General features: G+C 47.8%; 2 protein-coding genes across 3 annotated transcripts in view; one reads left to right on the top strand and one right to left on the bottom strand.

The window, feature by feature from the left end:
- The first annotated feature begins 293 nt into the window (after positions 1-293).
- The window catches only part of LOC144724963 (phospholipase ABHD3-like), a 41794-nt gene continuing 15725 nt past the window's right edge, over positions 294-26362 (top strand). Inside the window, exons 1-2 of one of the 2 annotated variants that reach the window (XM_078604319.1) lie at positions 294-374; positions 18422-18578. In XM_078604319.1, the coding sequence (XP_078460445.1) occupies positions 18504-18578 (75 nt within the window). In that variant the 5' untranslated portion in view covers positions 294-374; positions 18422-18503. Of the gene's footprint in view, positions 379-18421; positions 18579-26362 lie in introns of both variants that reach the window. The other variant, XM_078604320.1, reaches the window with a different exon arrangement.
- Positions 4907-15433, bottom strand: HINT3 (histidine triad nucleotide binding protein 3). Its single transcript, XM_078604322.1, has 6 exons — positions 15320-15433; positions 12178-12366; positions 10504-10621; positions 8387-8456; positions 7118-7241; positions 4907-5185 (listed from the first exon to the last, which is right to left on the bottom strand). The coding sequence occupies exons 2-6, from the start codon at positions 12316-12318 to the stop codon at positions 5114-5116; spliced, it is 525 nt and encodes a 174-aa protein (XP_078460448.1). The 5' UTR covers positions 12319-12366; positions 15320-15433; the 3' UTR covers positions 4907-5113.

Genomic DNA, 26362 nt, shown 5'->3' with positions numbered 1-26362 from the left:
TTGAGTGGTGGAGTTCAGGTTCTCTTCCCCTTTGCATTGAGTGGTGGAGTTCAGGTTCCCTCCCCCCCTTGCATCGAGTGGTGGAGTTCAGGTTCTCTCCCCCCTTGCATTGAGTGGGGGAGTTCAGGTTCTCGCCCTTTGCATTGAGTGGGGGAGTTCAGGTTCTCTCCCCCCCCCCCCCCCTTGCATTGAGTGGTGGAGTTCAGGTTCTCTCCCCCTTTGCATTGGTCTCGCTCAGCTGTTCCCCACCCCCCATCCTCCGGACGTTGACGAAACACCGCCGACGTTTTACTTCTTCAAAAGGCGACTTCCTCACGGCCGCTGCGTGTCTGTCAGTCCAACACCCAACTCACTGCCCACCCCCCCAGAGAGAGGTAGGTGCGTGAACTGACTGTCATTGGCTTTGTGTGTGTGTGTGAGTCTACACATGTGCGTGTACACACGTGTTCCTTGCGTGTGTGTGTGTGAGTCTACACATGTGCGTGTACACACGTGTTCCTTGCGTGTGTGTGAGTGAGTCTACACATGTGCGTGTATACACGTGTTCCTTGCGTGTGTGTGTGAGTCTACACATGTGCGTGTACACACGTGTTCCTAGCGTGTGTGTGTGTGAATGTCCACGTGTTTCGTGCGTCTATGGGGAGCGATAGTGAACGACGACGACGAACCCGGCAGGTCCCCCGGGGTTCGATTCCCGCTCACGGAACCTGTCCCTGGGCCTCTCCCCTAGGTCGACTCGGCCTCAAACGAGTAACCCGGGGAGACAAAGGCGGTCAGGCGTGGTGCTTGGCCACCCACCCCCTCGTGTGCCGTGCCACGGCCTTCATAGGTGCTACTCGCTAACAGCACTTGTCACCTACACAAGTCCATTTTACAAGCGACATACACGGGGTGGGTGTCTCTGTGTGAGTCTCTGTGTGTGTCTCTGTGGGTGTCTCTGCGTTTCACGTGGCCTCAAGGTGCACATGGCCTGGCACAAGCGTCGTGGTGACGTCACCGCCACTTAGTGGCGAATGGCGGTTGTTGTTGTTGCCTCTGCGTGTCTCTGTGGGTGTCTCTGTGTGTGTCTCTCTGGGTGTCTCTGTGTCTCTCTGTGTCTCTGTGTGTGTCTCTGTGAGTGTCTCTGTGGGTGTCTCTGCGTGTCTCTGTGGGTGTCTCTGTGTGTCTCTGTGGGTGAAGCGGTGGTGACCCGGGTGACCGGGCCTCCCCTAGGTCGACTCAGCCTCAAATGAGTTCCTGGTGCGATGTGTAAACATCGTCACTAGGGAGACAAAGGCGGTCGGGCGTGGTGCTGGCCACCCACCCCCTCGTGTATCGTTCTGGCCTCCATAGGTGCTCGCTAACAGCACTTGCCCCTATAGGCTACACGGGGGATCGTTGTTGTATGTATGGTTGTCAATCTGCCTGTGTGTTCTTTGAAGATTCTAGTGGAGGAGCTGTGGTTTGGGAAACTTTGTCAACTCTACTGCTTTTTCTGCTCAACTTTAATAGGCGTTAATTCTAGATTTGAGGCTTTCGTGACTGCAAGGATTCATATTCTTAGGTTGTTTCGGTAAAGTCACGTAGGTAAAAAATTTAAATTAATAAAAGTAAAATAAAATACAAATAAAATAAAAATAAAATAAAAATCACGACGTTTCGGAGGCAACACAAGCTTCCGTCTTCAGGTGGAACCGTCACAGCACGAATTTCTCATTTACTTGATACAGCAAGCGTGCTGTGACGGTTCCACCTGAAGACGGAAGCTTGTGTTGCCTCCGAAACGTCGTGATTTTTATTTTATTTTACTTTCATTAATTTAATTTTTTTACCTACGTGACTTTACCGAAAAAACCTAATATAAATGTAATAGGCGTTCCCTTGAACGAGCTCGCTCCAACAGTCAGTGTTGGTGTGTGTGTGGGGGGGAATGTATGGGTTCTGGGCCTCCCCTAGGTCGACTCAGCCTAAAAATGAGTACCCGGTAGGCGGTGCGTGAACATCACCGCCGGGGAGACAAAGGCGGCCGGGCGTGGTTGCTGGCTACCCCCCCCCCCTCTCCTGTGCCGTGCCGGCCTTCATAGGTCATCGCTAACAGCACTTGCCCCGACAGTATGCTAAAGCTACACGGGGGATCTTTACCTTTGTGTGTGCGTTGCCAGTGACACCAACGCGTTTCCTATGTAACAAGAGCCCTTACTTTGTGTATTGTGCGAGAGGTCGACAGCTCGTTTTGTCATTCGACTGCTGGATGACGACCTCCCCGGCCACGCCTGGTCAGCCAGGAGAGTTGTTTGACCATACTTCACCACCCTGGTTGGTTAAGTGGTGGTCTGGGGGGGAGTGGTGTGTGTGTGTGCCCAGGACTGGTGTACGGGGTTTTTTTTCTGCAATATTTTGCTGTCTTTTCTTGGATTTTCTGTTTGCACTTAGTCACATATTCACTTTAAGATTTTTTTTGTTTGTTGCGGTTGCACCCGATTCAAGAGCCGAATGGCTCACAGGGCTATACCTAATCAATGAACTTGAACTTGTTCCAGATACCACTCTCTACCGATGTTAGTCGTTCAGGTTGCCCGGTTCATAGAGCATGACCTATCGGGGCCCTGTCATAAGAACGTGGCATTTCCAGCACTGGGTTATAATCAACACTAATTAAATTGTGAAATTAGTCAACTTTCGTTCATCCAGAGTAATGGGGTGAAGAGGGAAGGGCCTGGATAAAATGGGGGGGGGGGGGTGATAGCAGAAAATCCATCAACTCTTTCTTAGCTCCTGAACATATTGACATTTGCAAAAATATAACTTTATTTCAGCAAATTTTAATTTAAAGCTTTCGTGACTGCAGAGATTCATATTCTTGGTTTTTTCAGTAAAGTCACGTAGAAGGGAAATAATAAAATACAAATATAAAACAATAAAAATTATCACGTTTCGACTGCAACACAAGCAATCATCATCAGGTGTGAAATCCACAGCAAGAAAATGTTCTTGCTGTGGAAATTTTCTTGCTGTGGATTTCACACCTGATGATGATTGCTTGTGTTGCAGTCGAAACGTCGTGAATTTTTTTTATATTTTTGTTATTTTTTTATTTCCCTTCTACGTGACTTTACCGAAAGAACCAAGAATATTTATTTCAGTAGTTTACTTTCCGATCATGTAGGCACTGAGTGACTGACCCACGACGACTGAGTGAGGAAGAGCAGCTATTAATGAAACCACCGATGGATGCGGATTGGCCAATGTTAATCCACAGCCCGAATAATCCGGCCAAGGATACGGACTGTACTTAATATGCGTGGGGGGCAGCCGCTGCGTGGTGGTACAGATTCACCTGTGTGTGTGTGTGTGCATCATCTCAGTCATCTCGGTCAGTCGACCCGTGGCACCTGGGTCTGCCCCGTGACCTCCTGCTAGCGGGCGTTCGACACTTCACGTGGCCTCAAGGTGCACTTGGCCTGGCACAAGCGTCGTGGTGACGTCACCGCCACTTAGTGGCGAATGGCGGTTGGTGTTGTTGCATCGCCAACAATGTGCTGTGTCCGCTTCAACAAGATGTGAATCTGCTGCACTTGATTCCACTCTTTTGCGGATGAGACGCTCCTGCTGTATCGAGTTCGCACCTTTGTTATTAAGGGAAATAGTGTCAACGTGAATTAGACATCACTTTGTTTCAGGCATAGCTTAGAGCAGTGGTTCCCAACATCGGCCGGTCCGCACGGGTCGAGAAATATTGGGACCCACCGGCCTGAAGTTTTGCACCATGACCAGCGGTACTAGCGGTGATGCACATTTGGGGGGGGCCCTAAGCAAAAATATGTTTGACCCTGCCGCCCCAACTCCCCTTTTGATTCATAAACTACAGAGATGACAGGAAAGATGATGCTAAATACAGATGAGACAGATGCAGTGAAATGAGGGTTGTCGACAAGATATAAAAGTGGAGTTAGATGACAGTAGAGAGATGCAGACTCAATGAGAGTTTTATGTTATTTCGATGTTTAGGTTGATTAGGATTTGAATAAAAGCTGATAATAGTTAAACCCTATTTTTTAAGGAATCCCAGCCCCCGTGAGCTGCTTGGAGCCCGAAGCGTGTGTTTAGGATTACTCGTGCCTAGCGACACTACATACCATAATTCCACGATTGCATGTAGAGTTTACAACACCAGATATGTGCAAAATCCATTCCATATACAGTGAAGGCATCTTACGTAACGCTCCCCCGCCCCCCCAAAGTGTGAATTCGCTGTTACACAATTCATTCATATTCTAGGGACATACGTCACACTTACGCTATGCGTTTCACAGTTACACGTTGAAGGGAAAAAAACTAAAACATTGTAAAGTTTTTTTTAAAACTACATTTGAAATGATAAAAATTATAGCAGCTATGGCAGCACCCAGCGTCACGGGCTGGGAGTAACATCTTAGATCTGCCTTTGCATGCGTGTTGCTGCTGCAAGCAGCCCACGGAAGCATTCAAGAAGGGTAATCTTTCTGAGTACTAATATATTTACTCTTAATTATTTGTTATTAAACTCCGTATTAAGTAACTTTGTAATGTTAATATAGTTATTAAGTATTACACTTATACATATTTTGTAAATCCAGGGCTTATAATAATGAAATGATAATCGCTTTTGTAATCGGTACCGTACCCCCCTGTATAACATGCATGTCTTTGGGGAAATAGACTTCATAAAGCGTGATTCGAATTATGCGCCGTTTTTCAGGAATGCGTGCCGCGCGTAATGCGAGGGACGCCTGTGTATACACTTAATTTGGTGCTTTCGTGACTGCAGGAATTACTCTTCGGTTCTTTCGGTAAAGTCACGTATAAAGAGAAAATAATAAATTAAATATGTATATATATCATGCAACCACTTCCTCAATTCTGTTAAACACCTGGGAATGACAAACGCTTGGGTAGGCACATCGCCGATATTACATTTAATGCGAGAGTTTACAATCGACAGAAAACAATGGGAATTCACCAAAGAGCAGCAATAATTAATGATCAGCACATGTCCTTCAGCCAGCAGCAGTGTGGAAACAAGCTCCATATATCCAAGCGAATTAGCTTTAAATGTATGTAATCACCGCGCGTGGATTGTACACAAGTGATGAGCTCAGTGGGCCTTGCTTCCTTCCTCTGCCGACTCCTCTGGAAAGGCTTCGAGTATCTTGATCAACTGATCACACTGAGGAATACACACGCGCAGCGAGGTCAGTGAAGTGCGTAGAGCCATATGTATTTTAAAATTGACACTCTCTTTGTTCACAAGTGTCTGAAGATGCTTTTTAAAACACATTCCTGCGGAGGGAGCTGGTAGGAACGTTGGGTTGCTCGGTCAATGGCCAGGGTCAACGGCGGCGTGATGCATTCCGCAAATATGGCCGACTGTGAGGGCAGGCACAAGCTGGCGTGAGTAGGTTAAACGTTGAGTTTTATAAGGGCACCACGGGGTGACCAGCCCCTCCCCACCCAGCCCCACCCTCCCCACCCAGCCCCTCCCCACCCTCCCCTCTCCACCCAGCCCCACCCCTCCTATTTTTGGATGCACAACGGACGGACGGACACAATAATCCCCTGTGGGCTGGTGTAACCAGGAGGTTCCTACCAGTATTTAAAAAAAAAACTGCCCATAGGTGCAGCCCTGCAATTGTGTGCTCACACCACTCACTGATGGAGGGGGTCCTCTAATAGACGTAACTCACGAGAGCGCCTCTAAGACGGTATTTGACCGACTCTTCCATGATGGCCCGACGTCTTCGACGCAAGATGTGGGAGTCCCCACACTTTACCCCACCACACACGAAACCTGCCGATTGACGAACTCTGGTGTGTGCCCATTTATACTGCCCCATGGACAGAGACGGTGGCCTGGGTGGGATTTGAGAAACATGCCCTACGAAATGGCGAACTCTTGGAGTCCAGTGTGCGAATCGTTACCCCACAGCTTCCCATGAATATAGGAACACGTAAACTTGTGTTACAAAGACTAAAGAGTAACATAAAGGTTACATAAACAACCTATGCCTTTCTATGATCAATAAAGTGGCAACTATTTAGCTGATCCTCTATACAAAAAAGGAGAACCATGGGTTAAAATAAATCATTAAGCTGACGATCTATGCATCAAAATCACGCAAGTAAGAACTGACTTACTATCTGTATGTGTTGCCCGTAATGGGTTCAAGCGGCCCCCAGGAGCCACATGGTAGCCGCTGCATTCAGCGCAATATTGGAACAAAAAGCAGTTGTTCCCAGACACGTGGGAATAACTTGGAGCCAAGGTGGCCCATGAAAGCTTTTGAGAGGGCTCAGCAATTGCAATTCCTTTGGTTTAAGAGTTGAGGGTGGAAGCCGTCCTCCCTTCCCCCTTACGTTCCCATGCCTAAGTCATCGTGTTTATTCAGCCATGGAACGTTATTCCATGTCGGCCAGTTGAACCACGCGCCGCCTACAGCCACCGTCTAATGAGCATAGGAGTGGGCCATTGTGGCAACTTTATGCATGTGCAACACCTTTTATCATTATCGTCCTCGAATCACTATGTACCCACTGATGATTGAAGGCCTCCCCATCCCGTTACAATGCCTCACGGTCCTGTAATGCCACCCTGGCACCCGGTCACCTGCCACTTACTCCTCTAACTTGAAATTCCTTTTTTAATGATACCCTTGTCAAAAGTAACTCAACCTCTGGGACCAGGGTACCCGACACCCGTACCCTACCCGATACCCGGCTACCCGTACCCGGCCAGGTACGGGTACGGGTACCCGTTTGCGACCCTGGTGCAGCCGGGTACGGATACGGGTAGGCCGTGAGTCACTGGTGAGTAACTGTTTGTCACTCATTTCCCAACGTCTTGTCTCTTCTCACAATTCAAGTTCCTAGAATCAACCCACCCGCGCCTGCAACATGGCTTCATCCCAGAGGTCGCAATCAGGTACCTAATACCCGTACCCTACCCGTACCCGGCCGGGTACGGGTAGGGTACGGGTACGGCCGGGTACGGGTACGGGTACCCGTTTGCGACCCTGGTGCGGCCGGGTACGGGTAAGGAATCAAAACCTGTTTGCGACCTCTGATCTGGATTCGGTCCCTACTTGGTAGCTCTCGGACGCACCGTGACAAACCACCAGGTGTTGAGCCTGTAGGCGAGCCGCAAGAAGCCTATTTGGCTGGCCGGTGCGAGCACGTGGAGGTGCAGATGAGTCACGGAAGAGAAGGGCGGCCAGTGGAATCCCAGCCTGCCTTGCACGCACACACGTCCGCTCATGTGTGTCGTCCCCCACAGCAAAAACATGAGTAACAACAGCAGCATGGGACACACTCCGTGTGGGTCCGCTCCTGGCTCTAATGTCTCCCCTAGGGGATTTTCTTCTGTCAATAACATATTTCTTAATTTTGTCACCTGAATGAGTGTATTTTTTTAACGCACAGTCATCATCTCACCCTTGATAATAAGATATCAAGATTGCAAGCCACTCCAGGTGCCCTGGTAATAGCTTATGCTACAGCCCCATAGATGTCATTATAATGATTAAAGCGAGTTGGTGGCCTCAGCCTATACAGATGTATATACTGTGCACAGCAGTGCCGGATTATCCGAGTAGCAAAAGTAGCTACATATGCTATAGGCCCCGTACTTTCAAGGCCCCGTGCTAAATGCTTTCAAGCTATCAATTCCGGTTCAGTGATTCTGCACTTGCTCTATTACTGAAGTACTATACTGCTTTCAACTTTTATGAACGACTGGGTGTTTAAGGTTAGCGATTTGTCGTATTATGTGGCTGAATAGCGAATGAAAAAATACAATGACTTTACTATGTAAGTAAAAAAATTGTGTTTTAATATTTGTGTTTTTTTTATTTGGGGCCCCTTTATAACATGTCATACAGGCCCCGCACTAGCTTAATCCGGCACTGGTGCACAGAGGATTTGTGTCTCCCTGTTCTGGAGAAGGGCAACTATGGGTCCGCTTCTGATGAGACGACACGTACAACCTTTGGAGAGGAAACCCAATCCGTAGGAACTGCGGTGGAACACTTAGGGTTGGATTTCTGACTGTGCGGGCCGCCGATTATCGCCACACTCTATTCATGAACAACGTTCGAAGGATAACAAAGGAAACACTTAATTCTTTTCCTGCAATCGAATCTGTCAGAGATATTATTTGGTGATGCTGCTGCGTTGGCAGTGGTGCACGACCGGCACAAATAACAAAACAAAAACTCAACACATTCGTCGATAATGTTGTGGCCCTAAATAGAACAAAAAAAATATACATAATGGGTGACATTTCGAGCAATGGCCTTTCTTCATAGCAAACACAGTTCTCAGCATCACGTTTGCGGTGTTGGATCGCAAGAGCGGGAAGCCACGTCACGCTTGCCTGATGTCAGAGAGGTCGCTCACGCCCTGTCGCTGAAGGACCTCTTTTCCAACACGAACCATCTCGTTCACTGGCAACGGGAAGTCAGACGCGCGAGACACTGTCAGCCATGGCGGCAGAACATTTGCCTTACAAGAACACACATCCACGGAGGGGGGCAGGGGGCGGCGTTTCAGAGTGCCGTTTTATCTCACAGCTCATCTGAAACATTCGAAGGGTACCCCCCCCCCCCAGCGGCCGCTCTCCCCGCGGGCACAAGGAGGCTCAGTAGCTGGCCTGCAAATGGCCATTGGTGTGCCAGTCGGGAACGATGATTGGCTATGTAGAATCCCATGCCGTGGATAATGGGGGTATTTTGACTATGCTTCACCGCGCTGCTCACCGCGGGTTTGTGAATGCAGAGAAACACAGATGCGAGTGCATAGAAGTATGGTACAACAATGTATTTTGCTGCAACTTCTCTCGAATGTCCACATCTTAGCCCTGCTGCAGCCTACAGCACTTGCCATGCAGGAATATTGCCCAAACAAGCACTGTCCAGGCTCAACCGTGCTTGGCTTGAGAGATGTAGAGATCAGGTGCATTGCAGGTGATTTATCGCAGGCAAAAACATGTACAGATTGAAGCAGTTTCTAATCACAGCGAGCATAAAACGTAATCAAGCCTCAATCCTTATTCGACATGTTACTTGCCATTTAAAACACCCGAGTTCAGCCGTAGTGTCAATCACGTAGTGAGCGGTGGCCGAGATTCGAACTCATAGATCACAGTGCAGTGCGCTAATCACCCTGCCACCCCCCCCCCCCCCCCCAAAATCGCACACAAATTCACAGAATCACTGACATGTTATCTCATCGATTTTGTCAGCCACGTGAACCAGTGTAACTACAGTTTTTGCTGCTCCCGGTAGACATAGAAAAATGCCTTATCTGGCCCGTGGACGTTAGTACCTGCAGTGGTGGGGGAACACGATCGTAGGTGGAAGGCAGCCAGTGTCACAAGTACTCCGGCTATGTCTATGCCAATTGGCGTGAGGCCCACATCCCTACCCCACGCAAACAACCCCGGTGGAGGATCCAGTGGGGGATGGAGGCAATCGCCACCCCCTTGAGACCCCAACAATTGGTATTGTACCGTATTGATATTAACCAGAGAAAACAGATACAATTTTAACAGGTATGAATTTTTTTGCGTTAGATCGCGTAAATATCAACGTGTCGTTGAGCCCACCTCTAGCGGACACAGCACACCCGTGTACTGGAGAGTAAACCCACAGCATTTGCAATTTGAGTTAGCGACGTTCCACTGGTGATTACAACCAGCATCACCAGGCGATTGCCACACTTGAATTCCTGTGGTTAAAATGTCCCACACTCCTAGGCCTCAAATTAGTGGCGTGGCATCGTCGGCACACCCACACAAGTGAGAAGGTAGTATCAGGATTTAATACCTGCTAAATAACTTCACACAAATTAAAAAACATTGCATTTTACTACAATAAAGTATGCAACACGACTGTATTTACATCCATTATAACTAAGACAACATGATAACATCACAGAATCCTTACGATCATTCTAACCTTAATCGTCACGTAATTACATGTGCCTTCATGTTAAAATATCTAACATACTTTATTGTAATCTAACGCAATGTATGTGTAATGTATGTGGATACATTCATCTCGGGTATTACTTCCTGCTCATCTGTGTGGGTGTGCTTGTGTCATGCTACCGATTTAAAGCCCAGCATTGCAGGGCAATTTTCACGACAGGAGTTCAATTCTGACAACCGCCCTACAATGTCGGTTTTAACTACCAGCGAAATTTTTCGTCAAATTGTTAAATGACTTGGACCTCTCTTCGACATACCAGTGTGCTGAAGCAATACAAATTGGCACATTTCTTCACGTGACAACATTATTGATTCGACTGCGTCGTGTGGAGGAGGGAGTACGACACACATTGGCACTGTACTCGCGTCGTCTGACCCAACAAAAATAAATTATGACCCATAACAGTTTTGTTTATTAACATAGGGCCCTATTTAAAAAAAAAAAGCTTGAGTTTCTAGATCCGCCTCCAACCAACTGCCACTTTCGCAGCCGGCGAACTCACCCAGCGCCACGTGGCGCCTCCGTAGAGACTTGCAGTTCCCCACGTGGTCGCGCGGAACCACCAGGTAGTGGTGCGGCGCCCCGGGGTGGATGTCTCGGAAGGACGATAGATGCTCATCCTGAAATGACGCACGGGGCTCCATTAAGGCCATGGACACGCTCGCAAGATCCGAGGGCAACCATTTGCTGATGTTTGTCACAGCAGTGCGTTTACTCTGAGCCACGATGGCAACTTGGTTTGCGTAGAGCAGTGTTCTTCAATTATTTTCAAAAGGTGGGAGGTTCACTTTCGCCGATAAGACGTCAGTGTGAGGACCGCCTCACCACCTGCTTTCACGTGTGTATTGTCGGGGGTCGCATGTCAGCGACCGCACTAAAGGCCACCAAGGGCCGCCTGGCAATGAAGAACACTGGCGTAGAGCAGACGTTCCGAATGACATGGTACGCGTACCACTCATCATAGTGGGCACTTACATGGGCTTCATAGTACCCTAGTCGTAGGAGAACATCACGTTTTGGGCATCATGCCCAAAACGGCCTGTCAACTATTGTTAAACTGCTCTTTGATATCCTCCTCGGATGTCTCGGTGGATTCGTATGCTTCCACTCCTGACACATTGCAACGTCTAAATCGTTGTCTGGCTAAAATAATGTGCTCATCCACTTGTGCACATTTGGTCATGCACTTTGCTATCCCCGTTGCTAATGGGAAAAAAAACACACTCCTGCCCGTTTACCATCCTTCCTCCCACGATGCGACAGTGTGCACTCTCCTAGGCCCGACTTGCGTTCATCCACCTAGTTGCACTTAGCCCACAGATTGTGGGATATATTCGATTTTAATGACCCCCCTTTGGGGGTCATCACAATACATGCTTCAGTTATGTAACAATCCACTGCTCAATGAAGGCCTCTCCACATCATGTTCATTACGAGGGTTGCGTAACCTCACCATGCTGGTCAGTCCGTGTCACGTATCACTTGCTAACTGATGTTAGTCGGGGTTAGAAATTTTACTCAGGTGACTGGGTTCACAGCGCAGAGCACTAAACACTGTGCCCCTCTCTCCCCGTTGTGTAGTCCAATAGGCCACAAGAGCGAGTGCTCTTAGCAAGCACCGGCTAAGGCCGGTATGGCACAACGGAGCGTGGTTGGTCAACACCGCAACCCAGCTGGCCACCTTTGTCTCGCCAGTGCCGATGTTTACACATTGCACTAGGTACTCATTTAAGGTTGAGTCGACCTAGTATTGGGGGCCCTAAGTCCAGTTCAGACATTCGTCACCGATGTTGGCCGCGAGTAGGAGTTGAAGACGGGTCGCCGGGTTCGTAGCGCAGTACGCTCACCACCGCTTGCTTAAACTAAACTTTAAATAATGTTTATTTTACCAGGCAAGGGCCACTGAGCTATATAGCTTTTTCAGAAGCGACCTGGCCACCAATGATAGCTCAACGGAGAAGCCAAATACTCTAAGCGAATGTTTCTAAATGTGGAGGGAAAAAGCCGGAGGACCTGGAGAAAAATCCACGTGACCATGAGGAGAGAGACGCACACACTCCAAATATACAGGCGTCAGGGTCGGGGATCGAACCATCGGACCTCCTGCACACCAGGCGAGGCAGATGAACATCTCGCCACCGTGGCACACCACACCTAACGTACAACCAACACACACCTGGTACACGAGCTCGCAATCTTCCTGCTGTCCATTGGCGATCTTGCAGAACAAACACGTGGGCTCTGTGTCTCTCCTCGTCTCGGCTGCGTCCTCCTTCTTCCCGTCACTGTCCCCATGGTGGGATCCCTCTGCAGACATCTCCAGCAGATCGAGGCAGTAGCAGCAGCAGCAGCAGTGGGTGTACACCTGGGCAAGGAGGGCAGGCGAAGCAGGCAACCAGCCAGCCACACTGACGAAACACAAACACACGCACACATTCAATTGTGTTGTGCAGAGGTGGGTGGGCGGGCGAGAAGTTCCTAGACCCAAGTCTTAACATCATGAGTTGAACTCGTACATGTTAAAAGGTATACGGATTTCTCGACCACCGCGTATGAAATCTATGCTGCTCCATGGCCGAAGTGTGCGTTGTCGTATTCCCCAGATTATAAGACGCAATGACCACCCCGTGTTTTAAAGTAAAAGTGTGGAGCGGGGGGGGGGGTCTTATATTGCAGTAGGTGCGTCTTATATTGCAGTAAATGCGTCTTATATTGCAGTAGGTGCGTGTGTGCAGCCACCTATGGCTAGGCCTCGGCAAGGTAAGGTAATTTACCCTTTTTACCGGGTAAAAGGGTAAAGGTAAAGGTGTCGACATGCCAAGGGGTAAGGTAAAGGGTACAGGGTAAAGGTAGCTCGGAAGAATTACCCGGTAGGGTAAAGGTAGCGCGAAGTATTACCCGGTAAACACGGTGCCTTGTTTACCGCTAGAAGCTCTGTGGCGCAGTCCGTGGCCTCCATTTAATAAGTAATATTAAAACAAACTTTATTAAAAACACGCTTTTATTAAATGTACTCGTAATGGCAGAACTCCACGACTCCAGGAAGTGGCCCTGAAGCTTGCCACAGCGTAAGTGAGCGTGGTGATTTACAGCCAACGTCAGTTGAGCGTGGACAATTAGACCCAAGCCGAAACATAACATTTACAAAAGAATGTTTAAAAATAAATATCTTTTTAATGATAGCATATAGTGTTGTCATCAGTATGACATAAGTATACCAAGTTTGCAGTCGATACCACATTAGGAAGTGGGTAAAATTTTAGTTACAAGATTTGAGGATACAACGATGACAACGACAACAAGTGTGTAAAATTGAAATCATCGAGAGTATTCTATATGATTAAAGTGCTCTACCTTATAGCATTTACCGTTATAAACCTTGTTCATGTGTAGTTCCCTAGTAATTACCACGTAATCGGGTAATTTGTATGGGGTAAGGGTAAATGGTAGGGTAAAGGTAGACTCGTTGCTTTTTACCTATTACCTTTAACCTTACCTGCTAACGGGTAAAAGGTAGGGTAGAGTGATTGTATTGTGGTAAGGTAAAGGTAGGCTCGTTGTTTTTACCTTTTAACTTTTACCTTACCTTTCCGAGGCCTATCTATGGCTGCAGGGTTTTTGTGGTACATGTTGTTAATGTCGTTTATTGTGAAAATTCGGTCAACGTTCCTATCTATGATCACTGTTACATTGCTTTTATGGCTTAATTTTGGTGATTTCGAAAAGTTTTTTGGTATGGCCATGTTTGTTTGTTGTTCAAGTTCAAGTTCATTTATTAGGTATAGCCCTGTGAGCCATTCAGCTCTTGTAGTACGGAGTTAGACTGATGGCCTTAATCTAAGTTGTCTTGTGGTTGTTGTTGTTTGACTTGCATCCCACTGGGATTTTTGCACACAGCGTTGGTGTACGGTGTTTTTTCTGCAATATTTTGCTGTTTTTTCTTGGATTTTCTGTTTGCACTTAGTCACATATTCACTTTAAGATGTTTTCTTGTTCATGTTTTTTGTTTGTTGCGGTTGCACCCGATTCAAGAGCCGAATGGCTCACAGGGCTATAAATAAATGAACTTGAAATGAACTTGAGGTGACCAGATGCGTACTGGTTAGTAACGGGGCACAAGTTTGGTTGTTTCATTCTATTTGCCCGCAATTTGAGAGTGCGTGAGATGACCACACACACAACACACACAAGGTCAATGCTAACTAAGCACGTGCACCCGGGAGACGGAGCGATGCAGTCGGCTCGTGTGCATGAGTGCCACGCCACTTGAATCACACAGTGACACGGCGTGGGAGAGGCTTTAATGCAGCGGTGGACTGAGCATGGTTCTTGTTGTTATGATACCGGTTCAAGTTCAAGCTCATTTATTAGGTAGAGCCCTGTGAGCCATTCGGCTCTTGAATCGGGTGCAACCGCAACAAACAAAAACATGAACAAAAAACATCTTAAAGTGAATATGTGACTAAGTGCAAACAGAAAATCCAAGAAAAGACAGCAAAATATTGCAGAAAAAAACACCGTACACAAACGCTGTGTGCAAGTCAAACAACAACAACAACCACAAGACAACTTAGATTAATGCCATCAGTCTAACTCTGTACTACAACAAACAAACATGACCAAACCAATAACGCTGCCCCCTGGCCGCCTTTGTCTTCCCAGCGCTGATGCTCGCAGCAAGGCAGCGAGTACAGTGCTGTACAGTGCAGTACTCGTTTAAGGCCGAGTTGATCCAAGGGGAGCCGGAGAGGGCCCTGCAAAGAGGCCTGCAGGGCCCCCCCCCCCCTCCCTCGCCGGTGCCAGATCGGATCGCATTCGGTACTAATTTAAGGCTGATTCGACCTACAGGGCGGCCGCGTTCTGACCGGTTCGGACATCACTCGCCCATTGACGCGTGGGACCGGAAATGCAACGCGAGTCAAAGTCCCCCCCCCCGTTGGTTTAACGCAGCGTTGAGTGCGTTAACCACTGCGCCACCGCTCCCTCGCCACCACTGTGTGTAGAGACACAAAGAGAGACACACACAGAGAGAGAGAGAGACACACACAGAGACACAGAGAGAGACACAGAGAGAGACACAGAGAGAGACACAGAGAGAGACACAGAGAGAGACACAGAGAGAGACACGGAGAGAGACACGGAGAGAGACACAGAGAGAGACACAGAGAGAGACACAGAGAGAGAGAGACACAGAGAGAGACACACACAGAGACACAGAGAAAGAGACACACAGAGAGACACACAGAGAGACACAGAGACACACACGTGTGTACACACACACACGTACACACGTGTGTAGCGGTGTATTCGTTACTCACGGGCGCCAGAGATGATGTTCTTCTTGTTGTTGTGTTCGGCAACAATCCCTTCGCGTGTCCAAAAACGAAAGCCGCACAGGAAATTGTCACGGGCCGTTTAAAGAGAGCCCTGGCAAAAATTGTCACCGGGCTCTTACCAGGGGTGGCGCTACACCATCACATTCATATCACGTCCGCGCCTTGGCAAGTCATTAACATTGTACTGGTAGGAACCTCCTGGTTACACCAGCCCACAGGGGATTATTGTGTCCGTCGTGCAGGGAGGGGCTGGGTGGGGAGGGTGGGGCTGGGTGGGGAGGGGAGGGTGGGGAGGGGCTGGGGTGGGGCTGTGTGGGGAGGGGCTGGGTGGGGAGGGGAGGGTGGGGTGGGGCTGGGTGGGGAGGGGCTGGGTGGGGGGTGGGTTGGGCGGGGCTGGGTGGGGAGGGGCTGGGTGGGGGGTGGGTGGGGTGGCGCTGGGTGGGGCTGAGTGGGGGTGGGAGGGGTGGGGCTGGGTGGGGAGGGTGGGGAGGGGCTGGGTGGGGAGGGTGGGGCTGGGTGGGAGGGGTGGGGCTGGGTGGGGAGGGGCTGGTCACCCCGTGGTGCCCTTATAAAACTCAACGTTTAACCTACTCACGCCGGCTTGTGCCCGCCCTCACAGTCGGGCATGTTTGCGGAATACACCACGCCGCCGTTGACCCTGGCCATTGACCGAGCAACCCAACGTTCCTACCAGCTCCCTCCGCAAGAATGTGTTTGTAACTTAATTCCGCGGATTAGCAACTGTCGGGATGGGGGGCCGTCCATAAATGAAAATAATAGAAATAATTATTTTATTTCTATTATTTTTATTATTAATAATAATAGAAATAATTATTTTATTTCTATTATTTGTATTATTTATTTTTACCTACGTGACTTTACCGAAAAAACCTAAGAGTATGAATCCTTGCAGTCCTGAAAGCTTCAAATCTAGAATTTAAAGTTGTATTTAGATGTGTTACTCGGATGATGTCCCGGCTATTTTACAAGGGAGATATCCGTGGTGCGTGAGCACAGCAGTAATATAACACAACGTCAATATTGCAGTGAACGTGTACAGGGTCAAATTTCGATTTAAAGCTTTCGTGACTGCAGGGATTAATCTTCTTGGTTCTTTCGGTCGGTAAAGTCACGTAGAATGGAAATAATAAAATAAAACATAATTAAATCATTCTCACGACGTTTCGGCCACAACGCAAGCAGCCGTCCTCAGGTGGAGAACAGGTCTGTCGAGAAGACATAATAAAATAATTCTCACGACGTTTCGGCCACAACGCAAGCAGCCGTCCTCAGGTGGAGAACAGGTCTGTCTTCTCGACAGACCTGTTCTCCACCTTTACCGAAAGAACCAAGAAGATGAGTACAGGGTCCTTCTAGACTATCCAGAGTGGTGATATCCAAACATAATAATTTATTCTTCGGATTATAAGTTGTGAAGATGAGTCTTGTAATGTAATCCCGTGTGTGTGACCAGGTGTGGAGCCGTTGTGACCGGATTTATGTGCTTTGACGAAGGGACATTGCCCGAAACGTCGCCTGTTTTATATTTCTTTTACGTCCACTATTATTATTTTTGACGAATGAGCTGATGTATTTTTTTTGTTAATTGCGCTTGTGCATCCGGAATAAGTGTGGGTGCTATATTTCTTTCTGGAGGTTCTTGCAATCCGGAGAACACGCTAATGCGTACCGAAGTCAGGCTGGGAAATACTATTTTTAAAATATTTTTGTAAAAAAAAAAATTACATCTTTTTTTCCGGACAAATTAAGCCCTGAACAATTTTACACAACACTGATATTGATACTGCTGCGTGTATACGATTAAAACAATACGCACCCAACGCACCTCGGATATCACTCATGGAGCACATTGACACGCATACCCTTGCATATCCTCACACAGTATGCACAACACAAATGCGCATTGTATCGTAGCGCATACACACACACACGGGTGTAACGCAGTAAGGCGGCAACCACTGCACAAAGACAAAGCTCCCTCGTATAGCCTCTAACGGGCAGTAGGGGCAAGTACCGTGAACAAGTACCACCTTTGACGGCTATCACGACACATGCGTGGGTGGGTGCGGACAAAACCACGCTTGGCCGCCTTTGTCTCCCCAGTAACGATATTTACACGTCGCTCATTTGAGGCTGAGTCGATCTAGAGGAGGCCTAGGACCGGTCCAGATAGTCGTCACTGGCATTTGCAACGGAGGGCTGTGCTAACCGCTGCGCCACCGCTCCCTGCACACACGACACAAAGACCCTCCACTCAGCACGGCACGCACGACAATGCGCTTACAGACCCAGCCACCCTCCCTTGCATCGAGGACCCGTCACGTAAGCCGCTCCATGCGCATTGCCCAGCCCTCCCCATTCATCCTCTCGATCTCTCCCTCCCAACATCCATCCCTCTGCATACATCCCTCGCTCAACATACTGTACACCCCTTCCTTCGACAAGAACCTCCTCCTCCTCCTCTTTCAACGTCCCTCCCGCCCTGCAACATCAAATTCATCCCTCCCTCCCTCCTATGTCCCTCCCTGCAACGACCCATCCCATGCCTCCCTCTAACATCCCATCCCTCTAACATCCCTCGCCTCCCCCACCCCGACTGCCCCTCACTGCGTCCCTCTCAAGCACCACTCCCTCCCCTGGGCTTGTGCGCGTCTACAGCTGCCCGATCCATGCCTTCATGTGGTGCCACGAGCACGCGAGCCAGGCAGAGAGGGGCAATGCGCAGTCCGAATCGTCGCTATGCCATTGTGCGCCCGTCAGGCTATTGGTTAATGCTAATCATTAATCCGCATTAAGTGCCGTAATGCTATCCACCGCCGCCGCCGCTGATGCTGCTGATGCTGCTAAGGAATAGTAACAGTAAATCGTATAATTTATTCTGTGCGTTATTATTTCCTGTTGGCCGCAAGCTCGGGTAAATTTCTCTGCCCACCAGGAAGGAATATTGTCGGCTTGGTATTGCGGTGCGCTGTAGCGTAAGCCACGCTGCATGTTTCTCTCTCGCACGCACGCACGCAAATTCTAAGTGGCACGCGTATTTTGTGTCCGCACTGGCACGCACAGACGAGGACTGCAGGGCAGAAGTCGACAGAAGATCATCGTCGGCGCCGGACATCGACAGACGGAGGGAAGGAGGGCAGGAATTATGTCGGCACCACTAATCATCGTCATGGGTCTCCTGGCTGCGTACACCGGATACTACCTGGCCTCTGTTGCCAAGGTAAGAACATCAGCATCTCACAGTAAACATGGAGCGTTGGGTCAACGTTCGTGATAGCGTGCCCACGTTGATGGGTCACTACGGATATCCTCGGACAACAGTAAATGCCTGTGATTGTATCGTGGGTGCCCGCTAAATTATTATATTGTACCGTTGCGAAGTCGAAACGTACATTATTGAGCACATTTAAGGACTGGGCACCGCAGTCCTCCTTGTACGCACTGCACACACGGGGTGATGGCTAAGAGCAGAATCTGTATTCGTACTGCAGGAATCCGATGAGCTATGAAGGTTATTTTTCACTGATAGAGCAGAATGCACGAAAGATTTTAAAAAAAATCAGATCACATCGAAATTACATTCAGTGTTGTGCGATTGTGTAAAGTTGGTGTCACGTTGATTGTTTTGTCCCCCCCCCACTCCTGAGTCTTTGTTTGCCCCCTCCCCCCCCATATTTTAAACAAGGTCACGCGATAGGGCCACCAGCTAATATGATGTAAAGGGGATGGGCGCATATTTACACCACCAGTGTACCGCTCCATGAGTAAAGATGAGAAACTAAGAGCGAACCACTGGATATTGTTTGGGTCTTTCGGTAAAGTCACATAGAGCAAAAAATTAACGTCATCTTCTGATGACGATTGCTTGTGTTGCGATCGAAACGTCGTAGTTTTTTGTAAAAATGTTTTGTTCTCCGTGACTTTGCCGAAAGACCCAAAGAATATGAATTCCTGCAGTCACGAAAGCTTTAAGTCAAGATTGAACCACTGGATCGTGAGGTCCAGGTGTCGACCTTACTACTGCTGCAAGATTCTGGCAGAAGGTAGGAAGGAAACTGTAGCGAGGTGTGATCGCATCATTGGTCTTAGCGGCCTATTTGAGCTGAGTTTACATGAGTGGCTCAACACCAGCCAGCCACCCCCGAATAGCTGCCTGTGATTTGAGGGGGTTGGTGATCAAACACGGCACCTATTAAGGCGGTGTTGTTGACAAGTTGTGTAGTATCGCCACCCGAGTAGTGTAAAAACCACGTTACAATGGCAGGGGACAGTTTCTCTGTAGAGATTGCCTCGGGCCAGGAGTGGAAATTCCACATTACAATATGCAGGGACAGTCTGTCCTTGTGACAGACCCTACCGCATATTGCTGTATAATACTGAGCTATAGTGAACAGAGTAGAATACAGTACGTGTAATATTATATTAAGAATAATTATAATGCGCTTTTCCCAGGGAAGGTTATCTTGAGTCTCAAGATTCCTTTCAAGGAGGATCCTGCTACATTGTAGCAAGATGTTTGGGCAATTTCCTTGAAGAGTGTTTTACATACGGAAGAAAACCGGAATAATATCCAGAGAAACTCCACACACGAGAGAATAAACACTAAAAAAATTCACACAGATGGATTTAATAATCACTTATCTGTACTGGTCACTTCTCAGCCCACATTGACAGTCTTATGGTGGGGGGAGGCTGGGGATGACCTAGTGCGGTGAGGGAGATGTTATCTTCCTTTTCTGGTATTCAGGAGGTCGTGGGTTTGATCCCGACCCTGACGCCTGTATATTTGGAGTGTGTATGTCTCTCTCCTCGTGGTCACGTGGATTGTTCCCCGGGTCCTCCGGGTTTTCCCTCCACATTTGGAAACATGCGCTTAGAGTATTTGGCTTCTTCGTTGAGCTATCATTGGTGGCCAGGTCGCTTCTGGAAGAAAAAAAAGCGAAAAGCGCAGTGGGCCTTACCTGGTAAAAAAAAATAGTTGAGTTTAGTTTTAGAGATCGTTTAGAGGTGAGGGTGGACAGTGCCCACTATTGGAAAAGGAAAAGACTCCCCTCTTAAGGAAGAGACTCCTCGCCATTGTAATGTGGAATTTCCACTCCTGGCTCAAGGCCATCTTTAAAGAGGACTGTCCATGCCATAGTCGTGTGGAATTGCCACTACAGACCCAAGGCTACATCCATATATACCGTATTCTTAAATATATGTATTCTTTCTTTTAATTCACATATTGTACATAGAGTTACAATGCAAGGGCTGAACTATTAACAGTTTTGATGACAACCCGTGTCACTTTATGGAATGTATTGCACAATTGCTTAGAGTACATGCTGTTGTATGACCTGCAGTTCATACATTTAATGAATTATTCATTGCGAAAGTGTCCTAACACCTGGGTTCCATGATGGGTAATTTATTGCACTTCTGTTTTTTTTCAACGATCTTCATGAAATAATGCAGCCGCATCGTCCAGCGTCCAATATATGCACGCTCAAGTATGTTTGTATTTGTCATTTACATCAAATGAGCCTTCTGCATTAACGGGAAAGGTACATAGCAGAGGTCAAAGCCAATGTCAGCAATGTACTGTATGTGCACATTGTTTACATGTCAGTGTTGAGCCAGAGACTCTGCCATTATAATGTGGAATTTCTACTCCTGGCTTAAATCAGTCATCTCTATGGAGAGACTGTCCCCGCCATCGTCATCTGGAATTTGCAACATTGGTCAAGCAAGACAATCGTCAAAAATGCTACACAGTAGTGATGCTAGCAAGGTGACTTTCCTCGTACCGTTTATAAGTCTGATTTGCTCAAACCATCCCTGGACAAATTGTGCAGAGTTACATTCGAATCTAGAGTGGACGATCCATACTCTACCGGACATTTGTGGACATCTGTGAAAAAGAGCGTCGTAACTCATCGCATGCCTCCAGTCTAAATTAAAGATCCCACTCGAATCACGCATTTCCTACGGGCGATTCCCACGTGGCCATCATCGGTGTGGTCTGCATGACCCCGGCGACCAAGGGGAAGACAGAACAGCAGATGGTGCGAGACTTTCAGCGCAGATCTTGGAGTTCCCGTGTCTCAAGTGTGCAGCGACTGCGGGATGTGGCTGGGAGGGGGGTAGAACGTGTTGGCAATGAGGTGTGGTGGTGACATTGCCAGTTTTGGCCGCGATGACATCTTGATCTTGATGCCCCCCACCCCCTATGCTAAGGATTATCCTGCCATCTCGTGGCGATCTTTGGAATTGCCAAACGAATCCCATCCATTTGGAGGTTGTGAGAGAATTTCCATTCTTTTCATTGATGATGACCCCCGATTTCCTGCTTTTGCTCTTCCTATCTGCCGGTAAGCGCAGATAGTAGCAAGGCCCGTGGATTGATTCTGAAAGAATAGGAAGGGAGGTTAATAGGAGGGTGAATTAAAGGCTTGAGATGCATGAAGTATGTACGTTGATCCTATTTCTCACTGTATTTTAGCCAACCGTGGACATCGGAGATGCTTTGCGAGAGGATGTTGGCAATGTTTCACTATGAAGGGATATAAAACAGCACGATTTGACGATTCGTCTTCTTGGTTCTTTCGGTAAAGTCACGTAGAAGGGAAGTAATAAAATAATAAAAACAAAACGTAATAAAATAATATAATTCTCACGACGTTTCGGCCACAACGCAAGCAGCCGAAACGTCGTGAGAATTATATTATTTTATTACGTTTTGTTTTAATTATTGTATTACTTCCCTTCTACGTGACTTTACCGAAAGAACCAAGAAGATGAATCCCTGCAGTCACGAAAGCTTTAAATCGAGATTTGACGATTATTGAGATATTAGTTTCGCAGTACATTGGGAATTGTAATTTTACCTTTAGTTACTTTTGGCTTAGATCGCGTGGGTGTAATGTGCATTTTCAGCTAAACCCTCCACCACCTGACAGAGCCAATCAAGTTATCACGTGGGCAATTATGCCAGTTGATTTGGTGTTTCAGTAAACTGGACTGTAAACCAAAAGTAACTACCGTAATTGTGAATAATTCGATTTAAAGCTTTCGTGACTGCAGGGATTCATCTTCTTGGTTCCTTCGGTAAAGTCATGTAGAATGGAAATAATAAAATAAGTTTAAAAAGCATAAGAAATACCTTATTATTTTATTATGTTGTATTTTTATTATTTTATTATTTCCATTCTACGTGACTTTACCGAAAGAACCAAGAAGATGTGAATCATTGCTAGCCCGACTTCACATTTATATTGTATTCACGCAGGAATGCAGATTACAAAGATGTCCTTTAACTGTGGCTCACTCAGCATAAGCCTGCCATAAGCCCTTCTAATCATGACAATCTTTAACGCTTATAATGCACACCGCTGCCCGCTGCACATACATACTTCAAATATTCGTAAAGCTACGATTATGATGATTTGTTCTACTTACGATGGCATCAATCACTCCAAAAGCCATTCTGAAAAAACACTAATTTTATGATTTATAGAGGACAACTTTTCTTATACGCAAACCTATTACCCAGAAATTCTACTATCCACGGAAGCTGTATGGTCCACACAAAAAAATCCTATCATCTGGAGCCCTATTCTTCAAATTACCCACGATTATCTGCAATTTTTTCCTGCAGCTAAGTGGAGTAAAATTGTGGGTAACCCCGCGGATAATGGGATTCAAAATATCGATCCCGCACAACTCCGTGGATAAGAGACGTTCTCTTGTAGCCTTTTAGTGGCAACTGTATTTCATGTAATTTGTTATTTCATACATATTTTTGGTCGGGATAATAAAATACCTGAGCAAACATCATGGGACCTCCTTTGCCAGTACCAAAATATGATAATAGGTTTTTGAGCAAAATAAAATGAGCATCGATAATAATCATAAATAAACAGACGATACGATTACCGTTTGTCTTCTATCGTACGATAAACAAGCATCGTCGGATCATAGGCATGCCTACTTGCCAGTTTGCCCCAGAAGTCGCAACTGGGTACCCGATACCCGTTACCCTACCCGATACCCGGCTACCCGTACCTGGGTACGGGTAGCCGTTTGCGACCCTGGTGCGGCTGGGTACGGGTAGGCCGTGAGTCACTGGTGAGTAACCGTTTGTCACTCATTTCGGGTAGGGTACGGGTAGGGAACGGGTACCCGTACCCAGCCGGGTACGGGTACGGGTACCCATTTGCGACCTTGGTGCGGCCGGGTACGGGTAAGGAATCAAAACCCGTTTGCGACCTCTGGTTTGCCCCCAAGGCACCAGATTGCAAGGGGCTGGTGGAATCAATCCCATTACCTCTTGGTGTTGCTGTACAGCTGTTGGCAACGATAGACCTCCACCAATATCCCAGTATTCCATTCGTAGTAGGACCGCCGTGGGTCTCGCCGTTTTCCACGGGGTCCGTGCTTTGGGATGTTTGCTGAGTTCCACTGATCGAGCGTCATTCACGTGTGGTGGGAGGGAAGCTGACGTGCAGCGCCCCGGAGAAAACACACGCGCAAACATCGGTACAGATTGAGCCCACAACCCACTTGCTGTACTGCCTTCTCCTGGTCGCCTCACAGCAGCCACAGCAGGTCTTTGGAGTTTCACAAATCCGCGTGCTTCCACTCACCCTTGCCTCCAAAGGAGGTGCGTACCGCCGCGCCCAGATAAAGCGCAGGCACATTTAGAATAATTACAGGTTTTTAATATGTGTCATCGAGACAAAAGATGTTTTGGCTCCACGGGTCTTCTTCAGGATACATCGCGGTTTATCGAGAGAGTCTTGAATGGTCTTGGTAGGTGAGGCTTGCTAGTGGGTGATGTCAGATACAGTACTTACTGGGGTTGCAATGAATTATCAGTATTTGTAACATTTTTGAATGCATACTCTTAGTTCTTTCGATAAAGTCACGTAGGTAAAACAAAAATGAAATTACAATTAATACAAATAAAACAATATTATTCATTTTAATTTCATTCTTTTTTTACCTACGTGACTTTACCGAAAGAACTAAAAGCATGAATCCTTGCAGTCACGAAAGCTTCAAATCTAGAATTTTTGAATGCATTCCAAACGTGAGGGACTGATAATGGAGCAGAACCCTGTGCACCGCCATCTGTACGTGGTGACTTCTAGACACTGATGTATTGTTTGTACAGTATACAGTGAGGGAAAAAAGTATTTGATCCACTGACAAAGAAATGATCAGTCTATAATTTTAATGGTAGGTTTATTTGAACAGTGAGAGACAGAATAACAACAAACAAATCCAGAAAAACGCATGTCAAAAATGTTATAAATTGATTTGCATTTTAATGAGGGAAATAAGTATTTGACCCCTCTGCAAAACAAGACTTAGTACTTGGTGGCAAAACCCTTGTTGGCAATCACAGAGGTCAGACGTTTCTTGTAGTTGGCCACCAGGTTTGCACACATCTCAGGAGGGATTTTGTCCCACTCCTCTTTGCAGATCTTCTCCAAGTCATTAAGGTTTCGAGGCTGACGTTTGGCAACTCGAACCTTCAGCTCCCTCCACAGATTTTCCTATAGAGGCCAAGACGGCACACGCATGTGGTCAACACCATGCCCGGCCGCCTTTGCCTCCCCAGTTCTGATGTTTACGCCACGCACCCGGGTACTTATTTGAGGTTGCGTCGACCTCGGGGAGGGCCGGAACCGGTTCAAACTATCCTCCACTGTTATGGGACGTGAGCGGGTATCGAACTCGCATCTCTGCTGGGTTTCGTAGCGCGTTTGGGCCACGCACGCAACGCGGGCCACGCCGTTGTGCTGTACACACGTACGCGTTAAGCACTTTCAAAGCGTAATTGTAAATCCATTTGGCTGCAAATCGCTTAAGGGGCACAATCTCATCGCGGCCAAGCCGACTGTCGCGCATTTACGCGAGCGCGCTGCTTCACGAGCCACGAGGAGCGATGCGCACGGGACGTGGTGAGCGCCCGGGGTGGTCTCCACGCAGCCTGCCTCTTGCACTGCCTGCCCCCCCCAGTCAGGACGGAGGGGGTGGCGAGTCAACTGGCGAATAAAGCTGGGGGTGTGCGTGGTGGGGGTGGTTTAGGGGGTAAGTGGCGGGGGGCGTTGGATGAATGGAGCCCGTGTTTGGTTGAGGCTTTCAGAACAAGGGCAGTGGCTTGTTTGTGGGGAACGTGGGACGCGAGGAGATTGTGATGGAGGCAGATTCAAAAGGCTCGATTAGGGGGGGGGGGGTGGTGTGGGGGTGGGATGATGATTTTTGGGAGCGGTAGCTTAGCGGTTAGCGCGCTGCGCTACAAACCCGGCTACCCGACTCAGATTCCCACTCACGGCTTCCAACACCAGTGAGGATTATCCGAACCGGTCCTGGGCCTACGCTAGATCGACTCAGCCTCAAATGAGAGAACCTTGTTGCGATGTGTAAACATAGCCACTGGGAGACAAATGCGACCGGGAAAGGTGCCGGCCTTTATAGGTGCTGCTACTCGCTAACAGCACTTGCGCCTACAGTCTGTTAATGCCACACGGGGGGATCTTTATCTCTGCTAGGAGCTTCACTCATGAGCAGCGAAGAACTGTGAGGTAGCCGAATGCCTCCAGTGAGCAACTCGCGCTTTAATTTTCTCGGCCAGCTTATGAGGCAGGATTGCTACGCCAGTAATCCTACGATTGGTTTATCGTCGTAGTGCGGCGGTGGTGGCTTTGCACGTGGCTGCCTGTAATCCAGCACTGTGGAGGCACCACACAAATGTCGCGAAACTCCTTTCCCATGGACATTGTATAGGAAAGTTCAGACTCGTATCGTCTGTCCCTTGCGTATGGGATAGAGTGTTGCTCCCTCGCACGAGTGGGTTTTCCCAGAGTGCTGCGGTTTTCCTACTTGTGTACAACACTCAATCGGATGAAAACATCTTAATAGATAGAGGACTCCAGGGAGTTTAGGAAAATGTTTGTGCCAGCTCATCACCTGTTCCGCCTTCACAATAATAATCATCATCATCATTTCAACTTG

Source organism: Lampetra planeri, chromosome 22 (genome assembly GCF_965212315.1).
Source record: "Lampetra planeri chromosome 22, kcLamPlan1.2.h2, whole genome shotgun sequence".
Classification (NCBI taxonomy): domain Eukaryota; kingdom Metazoa; phylum Chordata; class Hyperoartia; order Petromyzontiformes; family Petromyzontidae; genus Lampetra; species Lampetra planeri.
This window is presented reverse-complemented; position numbering and strand designations above follow the sequence as displayed.

Bases quoted from the DNA above. Each gene is read 5' to 3' on its own strand.
- HINT3 (XM_078604322.1), bottom strand. From the start codon at position 12,318: ATGTCTGCAGAGGGATCCCACCATGGGGACAGTGACGGGAAGAAGGAG. The intron at 7,242-8,386 runs GCAAGCGTGACG...CGTGCAAGGCAG, and splicing joins AGCGACCTCTCTGACATCAG to GCTGGGATTCCACTGGCCGC. The intron at 5,186-7,117 runs GTGCGTCCGAGA...TGTATTCCTCAG, and splicing joins ACACCTGGTGGTTTGTCACG to TGTGATCAGTTGATCAAGAT.